We start from the raw sequence: 18,260 nt of genomic DNA on the forward strand, positions 1-18,260 counted from the left end.
CACCCATTTCGGCTCAAAGGCCTGCAAGACAATAAAAACTATATAACATTAGCAAAACAGCACCAGCTTCTTGTCTGCATCATTATCCACTTAGTTTGAGAAGAGGAAGAACGATACCAACTTAAGCCAGAAGGTCTTCTCCGCTTCTGTGAGCTCGTCTTGGTCCAGAAAGGCAGATAGTTTAAATCGTGCCGGTGACGTCGACTGATGCTGAGCTCGTGAACAAGCGGCCAGAACGCGTTGGAATTTAGTTCTCCAGTCTTTATCAGCAATTCTCTGAACCAATACGGAGGACGCTGAAGGACCACCGAAGTACCGCACCAGCACACTAACGAAGAGCGCATCCAGCACAGCTCTGCCTTGTTTCGTTGGCTTTATCGACGGCGAGGATTCCACCAGTAGTTGAACTCGAGCTGAAGCGAGAGAAGAAATATCCAACGACGTTCGATGCCAGAGTGCACTAAGAGCTTCTTCAGTTTGGTTCGAGAGCCATACACCAAATCCAGACAGCGAAGATCCTCTCTCCGTGATTCCTTCTGATCCATTGACGAGTTGATCTTTCTTTTCATCTTTCGCTACATGAGACACTGGCAGACGGCAGTATTCACTGAGCAACTTTAAGTCCACGACTTCCATAACACTTGCCAGTTGCGGAACTTGCTGCAGCCGGAAGAGCGCATGCAACGCATTGAGATACGTTGGCATGAGCAATTGTTCCTCGTCTTGAACTTGCTCCAGCGCCCGTGAGCTCAGCTGCGCTGCCCACCAGCTACTGCCCCAATCTGCCACATCTTCGTCGTCCTCAACATCGTCGCAGTCGTCATCGTCACCGTTAATCCTCGACGTGAAGAAGGCACGAAAAAGCTTCCTTAGTCGAGTGTCGCCACTGTCGTCATCTGCGCGCAAGCCATGTTGTTGCTCCAATTCCTCCGCAAAATCTGCAAAGACTCCCAAGTCTTTTCGACATCTACGCTTTAGAAAAACCACGTTCTTCCCTCGCAAGAGTTCCAGTCGTAGCGAATTAGCTGTTCTCATTCTGCCAGTCTCCAACGACATCCGTCCATCAGACTGCGACGTAAGAATATCAATCGGGTAAAATCCAGGATCAGAGATGACAAGACGCTCAATCGTTGCGATATCCGGAAGAAGGCAAGGGCTTTGAAGCACGTGGTACAATGGCTGCGTGTCAGATCCATCTCCAGTAGGTCGGAGGTCGACTCGGACCTGAACTGCACAAGTTCTTCTAGTATTCACATCTACGGTCTCCAATAATCTCGACGTATCAATTGCCAGCACGTAAAGATGACGGAAAGCCTGCAGATGATACTTGTTGTCAGCCGTATTCATGGGCGGCATCGGATACAGTGAGATCACAAGCGCTGCAATCGCCTCTTTCGATCGTGATACAGTGGCACGTCCACCACCGAGGAAGAGCAATCCAATCGCCATACTCAACGCCATGTGGTTGCCATAAGTCATTGCTGCGTCCACACGTTGCCGCAGTGTTATCGACCGTAGCAGAGTCAGCGACTCAACATTACCCGTTCCAGCGTCAATCAATGCGAGTGCTTGTGCACACACCGCTAAGCACCGTTCAACAGTTGCACGCTCTGTCGCAGCAGCAACGACGCTGCTACTTCCTCGTAGAATCATCGAAGACGACGATGAAGCCTTTGATCTCAGCTCACGGAAGTGAAGAACATACTTGCGTAGTGTAGATCGAGCTGTCGAGTTCCCTGTACCAGCGAATCGTAGTCCAATACTCATGCACGCTCCAGTAATGATGTTCGCATAGGCCTCGCAAATGGAGTGGAGGTCAGAGTGTGCTGGAGATCCACTCAAATTTCCTCTTCCATCACCACGACGTGTCTGGATAGACTCGTACACTTGGAGAAGCTGCGTTGGGACCTCATGCTGCTCGATCCATTCGGTTGTCGGCGAGATATCATTCCACATTACTAGATTTTTTGCCAACGTGCGTACTAAAAGGATGTCGGGGCGAACGTAGTCCAGAAGGATAAGAGTGTCAGGAACCGCCAGTTGAGCTGCCACCGCCTTGTTGTCCGTCTGCATGTACATGAAGGCCAACGCCAGAGCGCTTGCACAGGCAGTTACCCCGATGTTGACATGCTCGCCGCCACTACGCGCTCCACTGCGATCACTTGACGGTTTAGTATTACGACCAGCGCCTGGAGAAGCTCCCGTGTTATTGGGCGCACCGTTCGCCGTGTTACTGCCGTTAACCGCGGAGTTGAAGCCATTGACATTACCAAACGAATGCCAACGACGACCACGATACAGACAGCTTCCAGCTGCGTTTGCGTCCCGATACTGTTGTGCACCACCGACAATATACTTGTGAAGCTTTTCCTCTAGCTTGAGATCGGCAAGTCCAGGGTCTCCTGAAGTGGTCTGACCTCGTCCAAGGACAACAAGACCCAGTGCCATTCCTGCTGCTAAAGCGTAACCCTCTAGTTGATCAAACGAAGCTGTCGATAGTCCTGAATTGCTGTTGCTACCCACAAATTGAGCACTCGACGGAGAGCGCGCTATCTCGGTGAGCAGAAGCTCAGTCATCAGACGATAACCGGTGCCTTGGTACAAGATCCCAAGTCCCAGTAGAGCTGCCGTCTGAGTAGATGCAGGTACCGAAAATCCTCCGAAGGGGGGAGGAAGCAACGACGGCACATGAAGACACAACATCTTGGATACTGATCGCTCGAGCGCCAACTCTAAGCCTGTTCCAAGAAGAGGAGTTTGATCGGATGAGGAAAGCTCAGAGAAATCAGAGAAGAACTGGTCCGCTTCAAGTGGTGCCATTTCTTCGGCTTGATCAGCTCCTAGTGGGGCGTGGCTCTCATCGTCGCCAGCGTCTGACTTCGTTGGTGTAGCTTGCTGCTTTCGCTTGTGTCGACAGTGTGCAGCCGTGCTGGCCATGCCGAGCATGATAGCTACAGTCACGAACTCATTTGACAGCGACAAATAGTTGTAGACATCAGCCATGGACAAACACTTGAGGTGACCGCGTAGGCCGATGCCCAGCAATAGTCCTGCATGCGCTGCATACGCCTCTTCCACATTGCGACCAGTAGTATCCGCTGACGGGGTCGCTGCAGCCTGCCGAGTCCCAATTGACGTTCGCTGCGTATCATTCACTGACGGGCGATGATACTTGATCCAGTGACGATTAATAACGCCCGAGAGATCGTGTGCCGGAAGTTGTAGTCCAGTAGCACAGCCGTTGTGGAATTGAGGCCAATACGTCAGTTCCTTGGCATATCCCGACAGATCAAGCTCCACAATTGCGTTTGCTGGTGGCTTCCGACCTTGAAGAGGCAGCGCAGGAATCTGCAGGCGCCAGATCTGCGATTGTGCTGTGGAGACGTCAAAACTGCCAAGCGTGACCATGCCGCGAGCAACGGATAGCGCCATCGACCGTTTGCACAGCAGCAACAAGCGAGCTTGCTGCTGCTGCGCGTAGTCGAGATCGGACAGATCTGGCGTCTTCTCTAGCTTCAAACACAGAGGGCGACTTGATCGCAGTAATCGTGCGACCTCCTTCATCCTCTGATCAGCTGGGAAAAGCGGCTGGCTGCGACTTATAATGTCTTCAAGGCCGTCACAGTCATCGCGGTACTCCTCCTCAGCTTGAGTGTTCGAGTCGCTGCCTTTACTTGCAAGATCATGCTGTTGCTGGTTTTTAGGATAATCGAAATGGTCGGTCAGGCTTTCTGCGCTTGCAATACTGAGGTCTTCACGTCCCACGAAGGCGCAAATGTCTTCGGTAATGGAAGGAGGCGGGTGGTGCTTCACATGACGGATCGCTTGGATGATAGGAAAGCTCATTCCAACAGGGAGATCGTCTAATGACAACGTGCTACCAAGGGGGTCTTGTGTGAGGTACGCGATCAACTTGAAAGCATTTGCCTGCATCGAAGACACTTCTTTTGAGCTTGAAGAGATCAACTCGTACACGCGACAAATCGCTCTAGTGCGGTGAAGTGGACTCTCACGACGCCGACACAAGCTATCAGAGGGTGATTCTGCAACGTCAAGAAGTGTAGGGAAGTCCACTGATGTGGGTAGCGGTGATGTCATCTGATGTTGAAGCCACGAGAGCAAATCTGGCACAGATCCATACTGCGTAAAGCCAAGCAATCCTCCTTCGTTGCTCTTTGGAGGTTGTTCCAACTCCGAGCGTAGTATTGTTCGGTGTTGCAGAACGCAATTGTCTTCCGTGTAATAAGTGACAAAAGGCTTGAGCTTCAGTCGCAGAGACATCTTCAACAGCAACTCTGCTAGAAGCAACCGCTCTTTATAGAGCGTTATCGACAGTTTTAAATCTTCGCACAGCAAGTGAAGCCCTGCAAATATGCTCTTCGCATAGTCTTCCATAAGTAGTATCTTCTCTTCCCTTTGTATGCCTTCCAGACTAGTGGCACGGTTGTCACGGGGACTAACATTCGTGGCGGGGAGCTCCATTGTGGCAAAGAGCATCGCATGTTCATACTGATACATGTCGTGATATTCACTCTGGCAAAGCAAATCAAACGATGACGACTTTGAAGCAGCAGCCATCTCCACATCATCCTCAGTCGTCCCCAGTGCTACTGATGACAGCACTTCATCTTTATCATCTGTTTGCTCCGGCAACATACCAGCGATACTCTCACAGAAGGCCTGCCATTCCAGCCCACCATCCACTAAGTCGTCATCTCGTGCAAAGTCTCGAGCTTTTTGCTGTGCCCTGCAAATCACGTGTGCCTTAAACACATCTAGCTCCGTCGAGGGAACAACGTAGTCCAGCACATCAAACACTTGCTGTAACAGCGGAGAGCTCACGATCTTTAACGGATGTTCGCATCGCCAGATCTTCCCACTGCAGCTACCACACAGATCTGGGTACACGATTTCATAGGCGTCGCCCTTGTCAACAGAGTTTAACTGCACGTTGGCAACCAAGCCGTTCTGTTCCACATCAGGAAGAGCCAAGCGGCAAATTAGAGTTTGCGCTCTATACAGCACAAGCGAGCCATCTTTTTCCAGCACCACAATGTCTGTGGGGCTGTCAACATGTTGCTTTTCACCAACTTCACACGATTTTACGTGCCGGACTGGAGCCGCGTCACGACAGTACATGATATGAACGTTATCACTTTCATTGCCACCTTGGTCAGGCACTGGAGTAACGCTTTGTTGCTGTGAAATGGGTTTCATCAGAAGAGTACCAGCATCTTTGTCCATTATACACAGCAACGGAAGTCTGTCGGCACCTGATGCGATAAACGTTAGCTTGGAAATGATTCCCGATGATGTTGACGGCGTGATGGTCGCTAACGGCGTTGGTGTAACAGGTGAAGCAGTCAAGCGAGAAGTAGACGAAACAATAGGCGACAAAAACATCGGCTTGGAAGTCGCTGGCCCAACACGCGGCGTTTTCCAAAGCATTGCTGCAGTCCAATCCGGTTCAATCCCCACGCGCAACTTCTCCAAGTCGCTCCTAGTTCTATATCTCGTCCATGTCGGTCCGTCCACTACTTTAACCTCTGGCATCAGGCTGCTCATCGATTTCTGCACCACATTCATCCGAAAGACACAAAATCTCTGCTCCCAGCGATGAAAAGCCACCAGGATAGGCGATACTCTATCCTCCAGCACATCCACAGCTTCCAACGCCGAGTCCGAAAGAAACTTTTCGCCGCTTAAGGCCACAGGTTTGACCTCGTCCAGCGGATGTCTAAGCGTAAAATACCTCGGTCTTGCCGGTGCGTTCTTGTCTCCAGTGCTGTACTTGTATCGTCCCCCATCTCCTCTGTTGCTAGTGCTCGCGCGTCGGTTCTTGCGGGCAAGAGCTACTGCTGCAGCGTCTCTGGGTCGTTTCGAAGACGACGAAGGAATTGGGATCGCTGGACTACGCTGCAATAGCAATCCTCGTCCCTCCATTGGGAGCAGCCTGTTGGCTTGGAAGGGTAGTGCCACCTCGAACACTTCTCCGGCTGCAGTGTAGACGTTTAAGCAGTCGGAGCGCACCAGAACGCATAAATGAGGCTGCAAACGAGGCTTTAACGGTGCTTTCCGCGCTCTCCTTCCCTGTGTAGACACACTGGTTTGAGGTATTGTGGTATTTAAGACTTGTGAAGAGAACTCCGCTAGCACGGCATGCAAAATGCGATCCGGGAACGTGAAGCGCCGCTCCACAACGTGTGTCCCGCGATGTATGAAGGAAACACTGTCGAAGGTCACACGCACGAGAAATGGGGAAGAAGAGTACTGCGACTCACTGAAGAACACCCGACCGCCGTCTGTTGGCAACGCACGCCGTTGGTTGACGCGCACGCCGGCGCATGATACGCGGATACTGACTTTACCACCACATTGAGGAGGCATCCAATTCTATTTTTTTCAAGTCGTCGTCACAAAACTATTGTAATAAAAACACTTTAACAATTTAAGCAATCATTTAATTGTACCATTTGAAAACTGGTTTTGCTAAACAAAAGCGTTTTTCTTAAAGCCGTTTAGAAAAGTGTTTTTAAACACACGTTAAAAAACGTTCGGCTTTGCAATTGAAATACAAATGCTTTTAGAAAAATTAAAAAACCCAGTAACGCTAGGATTTTTTAATCTGCAATGGACTATATTTTCAAAACATAGTCCATTGGTCATTCGACGACTGGACCATGTTTGCGCAGCTCAAGCGAGAGAGTCTGCGAAAGCTGCAGGCCATGGAGGACAAGAGCCCCAAGGGCTGCATCGATGAGCCAATTGTGGACATGATCAAAACTATCAATGCGCATCCGGATTACGTACGTTATTGGTGCATTTGCATTGACAGTATGGCAACTGACTTCGGGTTGTGACACAGGTGACAAGCAGCTCGTGTTCGGGTCGCATTGCTGTTTTTTGCGGTATAGCTGCAAGTGGGAATGATCATGAAGCTGGAACGGATCTGATCACGAAAGGTGGCAAGTGGTTGATCGCTGAACATGCCACCATCACATTTGACCAATTGGCGGCAGCTTTCCGCTCACCTGACGTCAATTCCAGCACCAGCAACATGGTGCGTGGCTGGTATTACAATGACTTAGCCTGTATATTTGGTGGCTAAAGATGCCGCTTATTGATCTAGATTATCTTTAAGCACGAGCCGCTCATCATGCACGTTGTGTGTCGGGATTTGGACTCGGCCAAAGCGTTGCTGCAATGGGGTATTGCGTGCGGGTTCCGCGAATCGGGGGTCGTGCTCGGCAACCGAAAGATTACGTGCGCGATTCGCACGACGGCTAATGGATTGGAGATTCCACTTGGACGAAATGCGGAGCAGTTGCTCGTGAACGAGAATTATCTTCGATGGATCGTGGATATCGCTAACCAGAAGTTTGAAGCTAATAAGCAGAAGACAGGTCGACTTTTTGAGGCTTTCCGAGCTAAATTCTGCCAGCCAGTTGCGAATTTGAAAGCTGGGAGCAGGTCAATGGTTGAGCTGAGCTCTTGGGCGGAAGTGACAAGCGCGGACAGCGTGAAACTAGTAGGACATTCGAGCGTGCAGTACGATGATACCATTGTTGTGTTCGGTGGCCAGGGACCGACAGAATCTGGAACGACAACTCGCGTTGCGGACACGGTTTTCTTGACCCCTTCGGAGGATGGCTCTCTTCAAAAGACGTATCACTCAACAGCCGGGTCTGATGGTCCGTCGACTCGAATGTATCACTCTGCTGTTGTTGTGGGGACGCGTATGATTGTAATTGGTGGTCGAGGTAGTCCCGCCAAGCCCCTGAATGACGTTTATGCAATGGACCTTGAGACGAAGCAGTGGGAAAAGATCACTCCTCAAGGAGTTGGGCCTTCTCCGCGTTGGAAGCACTGCAGCTGTGCTGGTAGGGTCATTTACTTTGATCCTGCGCTGGAGCGAAACGCTGACTAATTTCTTTTCTGCTTTAATGCAACCGCAGTTGGTGCTGTTGTGTACGTGTACGGTGGTCGCAATGCCGAGCAGGTCTTTAATGATCTTTTTGCCCTGGATCTCAGCCAGAATCCGCCCAAGTGGCGTCAAATTGGTAAGTTTCTTCACTCCTCAAGTATGCGCCATCTAGAAGAAAAAAACTTACTCTAAAATGCTTGTATTGTTTTCCCAGAGAGCTCTATCAGCACCCCACGTCGATTTGATCACGTTGGTGCAGTTGCCAACTCGACGAAGCTTGCATTTTGGGGAGGTATGTCGTCACTTGAAAACGGTGATTGCAGTGATGAGAAGGATAGCAGTGCGTGCTTGCTGTTCGATACGATCAAGGAGACCTGGGAGCATAAAAGTCTCGAAAATACCAACAACAAAAGCCAGCCTCCTCCGCTGTTTGCTGCCAGTGCCACCTCGATCAGCGATCACCAAATTGTCGTGATGGGTGGTGTGACGTCTGCATTGCTTGCAAATGGAGACAAGGCGACTAAAAAGGTGTACTTGCTGGACATCGAGACATCTCAATGGGCAGAGCTGGGCGAAGTGAAGCACGAGAATGCAGCTTTTGTGGGTCACAGCACGGTCTGGCTGCCGACCAACAAGTCCCTCTACATATTGGGCGGTGGATTTCAGTGTTTCGGGTTTGGACAGTTTTATTCGTCAACGTACCAGTGCCAATTTTGGGCGTCGACCGCTCCTGTCGCTGCTACCAAGAGTAAGATCATCAACACACTCACTACGATTGCATCAGCTACTTCCGATGATAAACCGCTCGGTGTTCTTGTTGAAAAATTGCAAGTGAAGAAGATGAAGACTTTGCTGGAGAAGGCGCATGTTTACGACAAGTCTCGCCGCGTCCACGTTGCTAACGTCTCCAAGTCAATTGAGGATTCCCAGTCAATGACGATGTTTTTGCTTCCTGTTGTGGCAACTATTCGAGAACTAATTGCGTCGACGAACGAAGCTGAACTACAACAGCTCGAGGTTGTATTGGACGATGATGCATACGCAAACAAATTTGGCAAGACGAGTGGACTGAACCGCAACGAAGCGATCCGCAGTACAATAGAAGTGTTTGCCAGCAAGCATCAACTTTCGCCTGCTATCATGGAAGCTATCCCAGACAAGTACGAGTTTGTGAGCGATGTCTTGTTAATCCCGCGCGACTCATTCCTCGAACCAGAGTGGGCATCGTTTGCTGATATAATGTGGGCACACGTCTGTGTATCCACTACACCAGCATTTGCGCGAGTTGCCCGAAAGGCGTTTATTGATGCCAGCGAGAAGCGCCAGAGTCAGGTGGAGCTCTTATACGTGAATGAAAAGGCTCTAACTTCTCGACGTAGCAAGGAAGCCCCTGGTTGGGTAGAAATTCGTGAGAATGGTATTATCTACGGCTGGGACCTCACACGAGTCATGTTCTCGTCAGGCAACGTTACTGAAAAAGCCAGGATGGCAAATATTGGATGTCGCGGTGAGACGATTGTCGACCTCTTCTGCGGTATCGGTTACTACGTTCTCCCCTTCCTCGTGCACGGTGGTGCTTCGTTCGTCCACGCGTGCGAATGGAACCCAGACTCAGTTGCAGCACTGCGTTTTAACCTGGAGCGCAACCATGTAGCTGACAGATGCAAGGTTTACCTTGGAGACAACCGGAAGTCTGCTCCTACTATTGGTGCTGTGGCTGACCGAGTTAATTTGGGTCTGTTGCCAACTAGCGAGAAGGCCTGGCCCTTGGCCGTGCAGGTGCTAAAGCCCAGCGGCGGCTGGTTCCACGTGCACGACAACGTGGCCGTGGAGGATCGCGAATCCTGGGAGCAACACGTCGTGGACTCGATGCGGGCACTGGCCAAACAGCACGGCAAGCAGTGGAGCGTCACGTGCGAGCACGTTGAAAGGGTCAAGTCGTATGCCCCTAAAGTGTATCATTTGGTGGCCGACATCCACTGCGTGTCCGTGTCTTCAGCTTAGGATTATTTGCACCATTTTAATGATTTTGAATCCTAAGGATAATTCAAAGCTGTATATTAGTCCGCACTTACTTTACTCCTGTGAAACGTATCGAAATGATACCACCTAGTTCAGCGCAAAAATTTGATCCACCCATTCATTCCCAAAAGCTCCCCCCAAATCAAGATAATGGCTGCACGCTTTTCTCCGCAGGACGTCATGGAGACCGAGGTGAAGCGGCGACTTGGTGCACATGTGCAGCGCCGCGGTGACGGCTTCACGGAGGCGGAGTCCATAGGAATGCTGCAATTGGTTCGCAATCGTTGGCGTGAGGGATGGGATGTTATTGCACAGCTCCACAACGCGCAGTTTGCCAAGCACAGCCGCTCGGCCGACTCGCTCAAGAAAAAATTCTCGCGCCTGTATCGCTCCACCATTCCACCGCGCGGTGCCAAGAATCACCAGGCCATTACCTTTGCTCACGTTGTTCACAAGGAGATGATTGAGGGTGTACCACCCGCTCCTGGTGGCGTGCCGAGCGTTGACGGCGAGACGCCGGCAGAGTCCAGTGAGGCCTCGTATCAGGCGGCGGGCGACGAGCGCACGCAGGACGGAGCTGATGAGACGGAGCACAGCTGGGTCGACACAGCCGAGGTACCGACTGCTGCTACGTCGTCTCCAGCACCGGTGTCTGTCCCAGCTACTGTGGCTACGCCGCCTACAGCCGCTTCAGCTCCTCGTCCACGCGCGCGGATGCCGCGGCCGACGACTGAGTGGCAGCATCCGGCGGTTTTCCCGGCGGACGCAACACCATTGCCCACCGACGATTTGCTGACGTCGGTACTCAAGGTGATTCTCCGCTCCCAATACCAGCGTGACCTGGACAGAGAAGAGGAACGACAACGTCGGGATGAAGAACGGCAACGTCGCAGGGAAGAGGCCGAGCAGCGGAGACAGGAGGAGGACCGTCGACGTGATGAAGAGCGGGAAGAGAGACGTCGCCGCAGTGAAGAACGCACTGAAGAGCGTGCCGAAAACCGCCGCAGGCATGAGCAGTTTATGCAGATGATGACTCTGCTCGTGAGCAAGAACAGCGCCTCCTCCCAGCGAGACGCTGAGTGTTGAGCGAGCACTGATGGTTCGGATCCAATTCGCTATTAGTAGTACTTCTTTTATGAGCTGAAACGCTGTGTCTGGACCGAGGAGTTGTTTTCTGTATGTAAGGTGTGTTCCGAGCTTGAACCGCGCACTCGTTGCATCGAACTTGAAACAATGAGGCTAGCACACTTACTCGCTCACTTCGTGCCTGCGTGTTCCACATGTAGTTGTATTTTAAAATGGGTACACCATCAATCCCTGTGCGGCGGAATTTCCGCACTGCTCGTTGCTCACTAATACGTCTTTCTGGTCGGTCGAAAGGCTTGACAAGTGCCCACCGCTACTATTATCAATGTTAAGTCAATCACAACTGGTACAGTGCTGCACTGCATCACTGACCGCCTTGCACCATTCTGCAATGGCAACTTCCACATGCATGCAAATCCTTCCTACGTGATCATCAATGACGCTCAGTTCAGGCCGACTCGTTGCTGTTGCCCCGCAGCGATCTGCGCCACTAGCGTAGTCATGACCTGCATGAACTGTTCATTCCTGCGCCGATCCTCCATACGTTCCTGCTCATGTCGACGCCGCTGCTCGCGCATTTCTTCCTGCCAGCGCTGTCTCTCCAATCGACGTTCCTCGCGCTCCTGATCCCGTTCCAAATCACGCTGGTGCTGGGACTCTAGTAGCACCAGCAGCACGGTCTGCGCCAGATCTTGACTAGACGTAGCTTCGCCGTTTTCAATTTGTGACCGCATTCGACGCAGGGGCTCACTGGCAACCGGCCATCGGCCGATGGCCGCCTGCCACGCATCCGACGTGTCTTGGGTCATCGGAACGCTCTGCACCAGCGTCTGCCGCAGCTCGTGCTCGCTGGCCGTCACTGTAGCTTCTGGCAACGTCTGCGATTGCGTACCCGTATGAGCTGCGATCATCTCGACATCATTCAGATCGGCGTGCACTTCCTGTACGCCCACACCGGAGTCGGAGTCCCCTACTAGGTCATCGCCTAGCACGCGCGCTGAGGCGGCGAGTCCGCGTCGCTGGCCACGCATCTCCTCTCGCACTTTCTTGGCCATTGCTGCAGCGCGTGCGTGTTTCTCCTTCGTAGTAGAATCGATCTTGGTGCGGTACAGCTTCGCGAACTTACGCTTCAGCGAGCCGGCGGAGCGTTTGTGGCCCGGGAACTGAGCGTTGTGAACCTCGGCGATCACATCCCAGCCCTCTTGCCAGCGCTCACGCACCTCCTGTAACAGACCCTCAGTTTCCTGCACCGAGAAACCATCGCCGCGTTTCGAATAGCCCCGGGTTTGAGCCTCAATATCGCCTTGCTGCACACTTGTTGGTGATGACGCCATTTTTTGGGAGGGAAATGGAGAAAATGGGAAGGGAAGGCGAAAATGGGTGGAGCTGATGTCATTAAAGCGAGGACTGTTTCTCCTTAAGACTTCTTAAAAATGGGGTACTTTTTCTTCAAAAATATTATCTGCCTGGATCCACGGCTAATGTATCGTGATGCGTTATGAACATTCAGATTGTAGCTGAGTACAAGTTTTAGTGGAAGATGCTGGGCACAAGACCAAAGATCAATACAAACACGGCCCTTAAGCGCCGTAGCGAACGTCTTGATTGGGTGTTGTTTTGTCCCGAAGCTACAAGTACTGCCGCATTTCTATTTCTGTTGTTCCTGTTGTTGCTGCATGATCTCGGCGTAGCTTTCCTGCAGACGCACGGAAGAGCGCATGGTGTGGCGCAGGAACTTTTCGGCGCAGTTGTTGACGCAAGACGTCTCCTTGTCGTCTAGTTTCTTGCTGCGAAAGGCGTGCACACAGTCCGTGAAACACAGCTCCACCGTGCGACTGAAGTACGCGATAGTCTGCGTCACGCGCATCTCCTCGATGTGCTCCTCCATCTTGCGCTCGAACTCCATGGTGGTCCGCTGGTGCTCTTGTTACCTTGGTTGTGGCTCGGCCAATCGCCCGCAATAAATATTTCACCCAATCGCAATGCGAGTCAGATTGTAATCAGATCTGAATCAGAATTGGGAAAAGATTTCTCAAAAGAAAGCTCCATTTTACCAGACGAACATGAGCGCGGCAGCGTGGTCCTCGTGGTTGGATCGCCTGGAGCGCGCGCGCGGTCAGGAGCAGGCGCTGTCCAGCAAAATCCGCACGGGAAACTCGGGCGCCATTGGCATTAGCGTCTTCGCGTTGCAGCAGAGCGTCTCGCGGCTCAAGCGGGATTTCGACCAGCTCAAGCGATCTTCGAGCTCAGTGTACGGTGTTACTGCCGCTGCTCTCGGCGCGTGTAGGCGCTGAAAAGAACCTGACTGGTGGTGTGCAGGACAAAGGAAGAGATAGAGCGGCGTGAACGGCTGCTTAACCAGTTAGCCCGGGACCAGGTGCGACGCAGCATTTTACAACTTTGGGGAATACGGACAAGTCTGATAATTTGCGGATTTGGTTGATGTAGCAAGAGGACTTGGACATGTATAATAGCCGGAAGACTTCGAAGGCTTCAGTGAGGTGCGTCCACACTCTGAAGCGTATGGTGGCTGCACCTGGAAACTTATACTTGCTGAATTGGGCAGCCCTGGCGCGGCGGACGCGCCAGCACGACTACTGGGCATGCAGAGCCAGATTATGAAGGACCAGGACCAGCAGCTGGACTTGATCGGCCAGGGCGTGTCCAACTTGCGCAACTACAGTCTGACGGTCAAGGACGAGACCGAGCTGCACGTGCGGCTGTTGAACGAGATCGACGACGATGTGACCCGCGTCACGGATGGACTCGAGTCAGAGGGTGCTCGAGCGGCACGGGTACGATGAAATGAACTGAAGACTTGATTTTTTCATTGTGACTAATGCATTAAAAATTTCAGGTGGCCAAGCAAAGCAACAACACCAAGCTCTACCTCATCATCCTCGTGCTCGTGGTGATCCTCATTTTCCTTCTCCTGGCAGGTGGTTAGTTTTTTGTTCGTGAATAGTCCAGTGATTCAGGGAGGATAGCTCTGACCAGTGATAATAAAGCAGCGATTTTTACTGAAAATATCACTGCAGCAAAACATGTATTATAGTTCAAAAGAGAAGTACTACAGTAGCAGGATGTGTGATCAAAGATGCACCGGTGGGAGTAATATATTCTGCAATACTTCGTACTTAACTGGGACTGATGGCTGCTGACTTAAGTATCACTTTTGAGACAGAAATTCAATGTTTTTAAAACTGCTCACGCAGTTCGCATTTCCCTCCCTGACCCCCCCCCTGCGCACGCGCGGCCAATATGTTCGAGGGAGCCCCCCCCCCTTCTCTTCTGCGAGGCGTTCAAGACGCACAACGAACTCGTGCGCGACGCTCGGCGCGACGTCTACCAGCTACTTATGCAGGAGGATCGGTGCATCGCCATGCGCACGCGCCACTATCTTACCGCTCAATGCCTCGACGCGCCGTGCGCATCCGGCTAGATGACGCTCTACAAGTACGTCTCCGATGTAAATTTTTTGAATGCTACGAGTCTGACGAGGTAAGTCGTTTCGGATGACTGTATTTTGTATCTAGTCTAACATTGCTTATACAACTGTAGACGGGCGTTTGATCAGTTGTTGTGCAGGTTTTCCTGCTTGTACGACATCCGGCCGCCTCCGGTAAGAGGCCGCCCGCTCAAGCTGCGCTACCTGCATCAAGTGCTAGGGCTCGTTCTGGCCTTCTATGTGGGGTCTATGGAGCAGATCTCCCTTTGTATTACGCTCGGGGTACCGCCCAGCACGTTATATAGGACGTTACGCAAAGCCGAAGAAGCGCTGTCACGGGCGTTGGATGGCTACGCGCCTGCACGCATCGCCTGGCCCTCTCCCTCACGCCAGGACTCTGTGTTCGTGACTGGCACAATATGCTTCGCTGCCGACGGCAGCATTATCTAGTCGAGGCATAACTGCCTAGGCTCATGGAACGACTCCGACACGTATTTGGAGCTCCTCATGAAGCTTACGAACCCCCGGTACTGTCCGGACGAGCGCATGAATGTAGTTTCAGACTCTGCATTTCCGTTCTCTAAGACAATGGCGGGGAGGATCCTCACCCCTTTAAAGGACGGAGGCATCGAGAAGATCGAGCCATCGCTGCGTGCGTCCACACGCACTCTCCACAATGCCATAACCTCAATCCGTCAGGCTGCCGAGTGGGGGATGGGCAGCGTCGAAAAAGTCTACAGTAGACTCGACCTGCCACTGCCCTACGACCATCTACGAGGCATGCGGCTCACCAACCTATTCAGAATGGCTAACACTACAGAGTGCGCACCGTCGGTATCTCCGAAATCCTGACGACTTTCTCGGGTGCGATGGAGATGCCTCAGGAAGTAGCACCGTGGATGGCGTGAAGACAGTCGAGTTAGGTGTATTGCTTTGACGCTGTTACGTTTGAGTAGCAGCGTCGTTGCGCAGCACGCTACAAATAAATTACATGATTGATTTCACCACGAAAGCTACGTAAAAGAAAATTTGCTGTGCTGTTGCTCGCAACAATGGCTGTATTGAAGATTACACGCTACTAAATGCACTTCCTCCCATTTGCTTCGTTGCTCCACCTTCATCACTGCTGCTTCCACCACCTTCAGGCAGGTGCTGCTCAGTCCTTCTTCGTCAGCGAGCTCAGAACGAACATCAGCTCTTGGGTGCGCGCACGAGCGTCTTCCTTGTCACGACGCGCGCGTTCGTCCATCTCCAGCTTTTCTTGGTAACGGCGCTCCTCGGCTTCCGCTTTGTCGGCAAGGTAACGCGCTTCTCGGGCAGCCAGATCGTCACGCCGACGCTGTTCTTCATCAGCGCGGCGTAGTTTTGCTTTGCACTCGTTCTCGTCGCGCATTCAAAACATCATTTCAAGCATGGTGCCGCCCATGTTGCTGGCACTACTTTCTAGGTGGGATAGGCGCTGCTTGAGCTCGGCAGTCGCTCTGGTAGCCTTCACGCGCTTCACTTTAGCATAGCTAGCTTCGACCAGCTCTTTGTCCTCATCGAGAGAGCGCTGGCGGCCCACAGTATCGCGAAAGCCAGCCAAGTCGATGCCACCGAGTCAGTTGAAAGAAGTAGCGTAGATCTTCTGCTTGGACGCTTTCTTGCTCTGCCAGCTAGTTCTAGTATCTTGAGGCTGCACATTATTAGCACTAGCAGCGCTGGTTGCTTCCGGAGAAACGAGAGACACCACAGCTGCGTGCCTTTGCCCATTTTGCTTTGGTGTGCTCGAGCGCAGCTTGTACCACACAGACTGCGTTACAGGCGGGGGAGGGTGCGGCGTGGCAAATGTCTCCAACCCTTTGCAAATGGCACTGGAGGTGATCAACTCCGAGAAGTCAGTGTGGGCCGCTCTATCGGCGTCCCCGACCGTCGCGTCCGTCTCGTCGGTTTGAATGGGGTCGTCAGTGGCGTTGCTACCGCCGGTGTCAGCTTCGGAATCCACGGGCAAATTGTAGCCGAGTCCCTCTTCGCCCTTGAACTCGAACTAGAGATCCTGTTGGTACTCCCTTTCCTCCTCCTGGACGACGTCGGCACCGTCGTCCATGTCGACCACGCTGGCCTTGTCGTCGATCGCATGTTTTAGCTGTTTCACCAGCTGCACGTGCGGTAGCATATCAGCAATATCGGTAGGTTTGCGTGCAGTGTAGAGAGCCTTAAACTTTCGACGGAGGCTTTCGTGGTCACTCTTGGCGTCACCGCGACTTCTGCTCGAGCTGTATGAGTTTGCAAGTTGCTCCCATTCGTCCTTACCAAGCGGGAGGTAGTGCTCGACGAGCGACAGAAGTCGGCGCACTTCGGACAGCTTGTAGTTAGTGAACTTCGCCATCTAATAACATAGAATAATACGTGCTTGTTAGCTAGATGTGACGGCAGATTTTGCAAGCTGCGCAGCGTACCGGGACGGGAACACGAGGAGGGTGCTGTGTCGCGCGAAGGTGGGGACTTTGGTAAGGCTTGGAAAAAGAAAAAATGAAGCGATTACAGCTTGGTTCCCTCTGCATCCGATGAGGGATAGCACGTCTTCGCTTCATTGAAGTTGCTGTCTACCACTGCCACTACAGACCGAATTGAGAACAGGCGACGCAACCACGATTAGTCCCGCTGACACCCTAACAGCATCGTCAAATTCTACGGTCATGGCGGCGCCGATACGGTCCGGCGGCTGCCCGACGCTTGCTGCGCGAACTATGTCGCTCGCGATGCGACCGTCGGTGGCGAAGGAGATTACGGGCGAGGAGTTGGCGGGCGCGAAGTTGGCGAGCCTTCCAACAGGACCAGCGACGACGTTGTCGGGTTGCACGGGCTCCTCGCGGGAGGTGGAGTTGCAGGCGCGGGAATTTCTTTCGCGGGTGGCGTTGCTGCCGTGGTGCCAGTCGTCGACACCTTTGTCGGAGAAGAAATTGACACGCGGAGCCCGTGTAGTAGCGGCGTACACGGCGGCGTCGCGGTCACCACAGAGCGGTCACTGTCAGGAAGGAAAGGCCTCACACGCACCACCGTCGCTTGAGGCCTACTCGCTGCAGGTTTGGGAGCATGCTATCGTAGTCGCCGCCCGCGATGCAGCGCGCGCTCCAATACACGACGAAGGGGACAAGGTTAACCATGGTCGCTTGACAACGTTAGATTAGACTTCACTCGACTGTTACTACCTGCAGGTGCTTACCTGCCGTTCGTGTTGCTGTAACGAACACCTCTCACCTCTCACTTGGTTGGGGCTTCCAAGGTGAAAGGCTGAACCTGAAGCACAAGCGATGAGATATATTGCTGATATATGCCGACAAAGTGAATGTGAGTTCCAGAGTGATGGTCGACTTATTCCTTACTAATTCCAAGATTAAAAGTAATGATGGCTACACGAAATAAAGGCTTGTTTATTGGGACGATTTTTACGTCTCACGAGATTTATGCTTCGTTATGCCCTATCATGTCTGCTGCATCTATGTTGAGTCATTTCTCTATTTTTAGTAGGCATCCAGTGGCATTAATCGCAGCTCAAGTATCGAGGCTCCCATACATTATGCATTTGAATCTGAGAAACCCGTCCATACATAATGGCCATTAATGGAAACCACATAATATGTGACATAATATATGACATAATGTGTGGTTTCCATTAATGGCCATTATGTATGGACGGGGTTCTCCGATTGAGGTTTTGTATGTAAAATGTGAAGGCATATTTTTCCCATACATTATGCTTTTTCAATCGCGCTCAAGCTCCCATACATTAAACTAATG

General features: G+C 52.1%; 7 protein-coding genes across 7 annotated transcripts; 4 read left to right on the forward strand and 3 right to left on the reverse strand.

Annotated features, from left to right (window-relative positions):
* Window positions 1–90: 90 nt before the first annotated feature.
* On the reverse strand, window positions 91–6,410 carry PITG_03779 (anaphase-promoting complex subunit, putative; the record flags this gene model as incomplete). Its single annotated transcript, XM_002906779.1, has 4 exons — window positions 91–520; window positions 587–4,008; window positions 4,462–4,560; window positions 4,612–6,410. 4 exons carry the CDS (start codon window positions 6,385–6,387, stop codon window positions 91–93), a joined length of 5,727 nt encoding a protein of 1,908 aa, XP_002906825.1.
* A 270-nt stretch (window positions 6,411–6,680) lies between these two features.
* Window positions 6,681–9,928, forward strand: PITG_03780 (tRNA wybutosine-synthesizing protein, putative; the record flags this gene model as incomplete). Its single annotated transcript, XM_002906780.1, has 5 exons — window positions 6,681–6,806; window positions 6,866–7,060; window positions 7,130–7,736; window positions 7,956–8,060; window positions 8,139–9,928. 5 exons carry the CDS (start codon window positions 6,681–6,683, stop codon window positions 9,926–9,928), a joined length of 2,823 nt encoding a protein of 940 aa, XP_002906826.1.
* A 198-nt stretch (window positions 9,929–10,126) lies between these two features.
* On the forward strand, window positions 10,127–11,032 carry PITG_03781 (uncharacterized protein; the record flags this gene model as incomplete). Its single annotated transcript, XM_002906781.1, has 2 exons — window positions 10,127–10,447; window positions 10,508–11,032. 2 exons carry the CDS (start codon window positions 10,127–10,129, stop codon window positions 11,030–11,032), a joined length of 846 nt encoding a protein of 281 aa, XP_002906827.1.
* Window positions 11,033–11,308: 276 nt separating this feature from the next.
* PITG_03782 (uncharacterized protein) lies at window positions 11,309–12,372 on the reverse strand (the record flags this gene model as incomplete). Its single annotated transcript, XM_002906782.1, has 1 exon — window positions 11,309–12,372. The coding sequence occupies one exon, from the start codon at window positions 12,364–12,366 to the stop codon at window positions 11,476–11,478; it is 891 nt and encodes a 296-aa protein (XP_002906828.1).
* A 308-nt stretch (window positions 12,373–12,680) lies between these two features.
* Window positions 12,681–12,938, reverse strand: PITG_03783 (Mitochondrial Protein Translocase (MPT) Family; the record flags this gene model as incomplete). The annotated part of the gene is made up of 1 exon (XM_002906783.1): window positions 12,681–12,938. One exon carries the CDS (start codon window positions 12,936–12,938, stop codon window positions 12,681–12,683), a length of 258 nt encoding a protein of 85 aa, XP_002906829.1.
* A 136-nt stretch (window positions 12,939–13,074) lies between these two features.
* PITG_03784 (uncharacterized protein) lies at window positions 13,075–13,979 on the forward strand (the record flags this gene model as incomplete). Its single annotated transcript, XM_002906784.1, has 5 exons — window positions 13,075–13,283; window positions 13,352–13,409; window positions 13,481–13,533; window positions 13,599–13,827; window positions 13,890–13,979. The coding sequence occupies 3 exons, from the start codon at window positions 13,496–13,498 to the stop codon at window positions 13,977–13,979; spliced, it is 357 nt and encodes a 118-aa protein (XP_002906830.1).
* A 3,179-nt stretch (window positions 13,980–17,158) lies between these two features.
* On the forward strand, window positions 17,159–17,650 carry PITG_03786 (uncharacterized protein; the record flags this gene model as incomplete). Its single annotated transcript, XM_002906785.1, has 1 exon — window positions 17,159–17,650. One exon carries the CDS (start codon window positions 17,159–17,161, stop codon window positions 17,648–17,650), a length of 492 nt encoding a protein of 163 aa, XP_002906831.1.
* Window positions 17,651–18,260: the final 610 nt, after the last annotated feature.

The sequence above is a fragment of the Phytophthora infestans genome, genomic scaffold (assembly GCF_000142945.1).
Source record: "Phytophthora infestans T30-4 supercont1.4 genomic scaffold, whole genome shotgun sequence".
Taxonomy (NCBI): domain Eukaryota; phylum Oomycota; class Peronosporomycetes; order Peronosporales; family Peronosporaceae; genus Phytophthora; species Phytophthora infestans.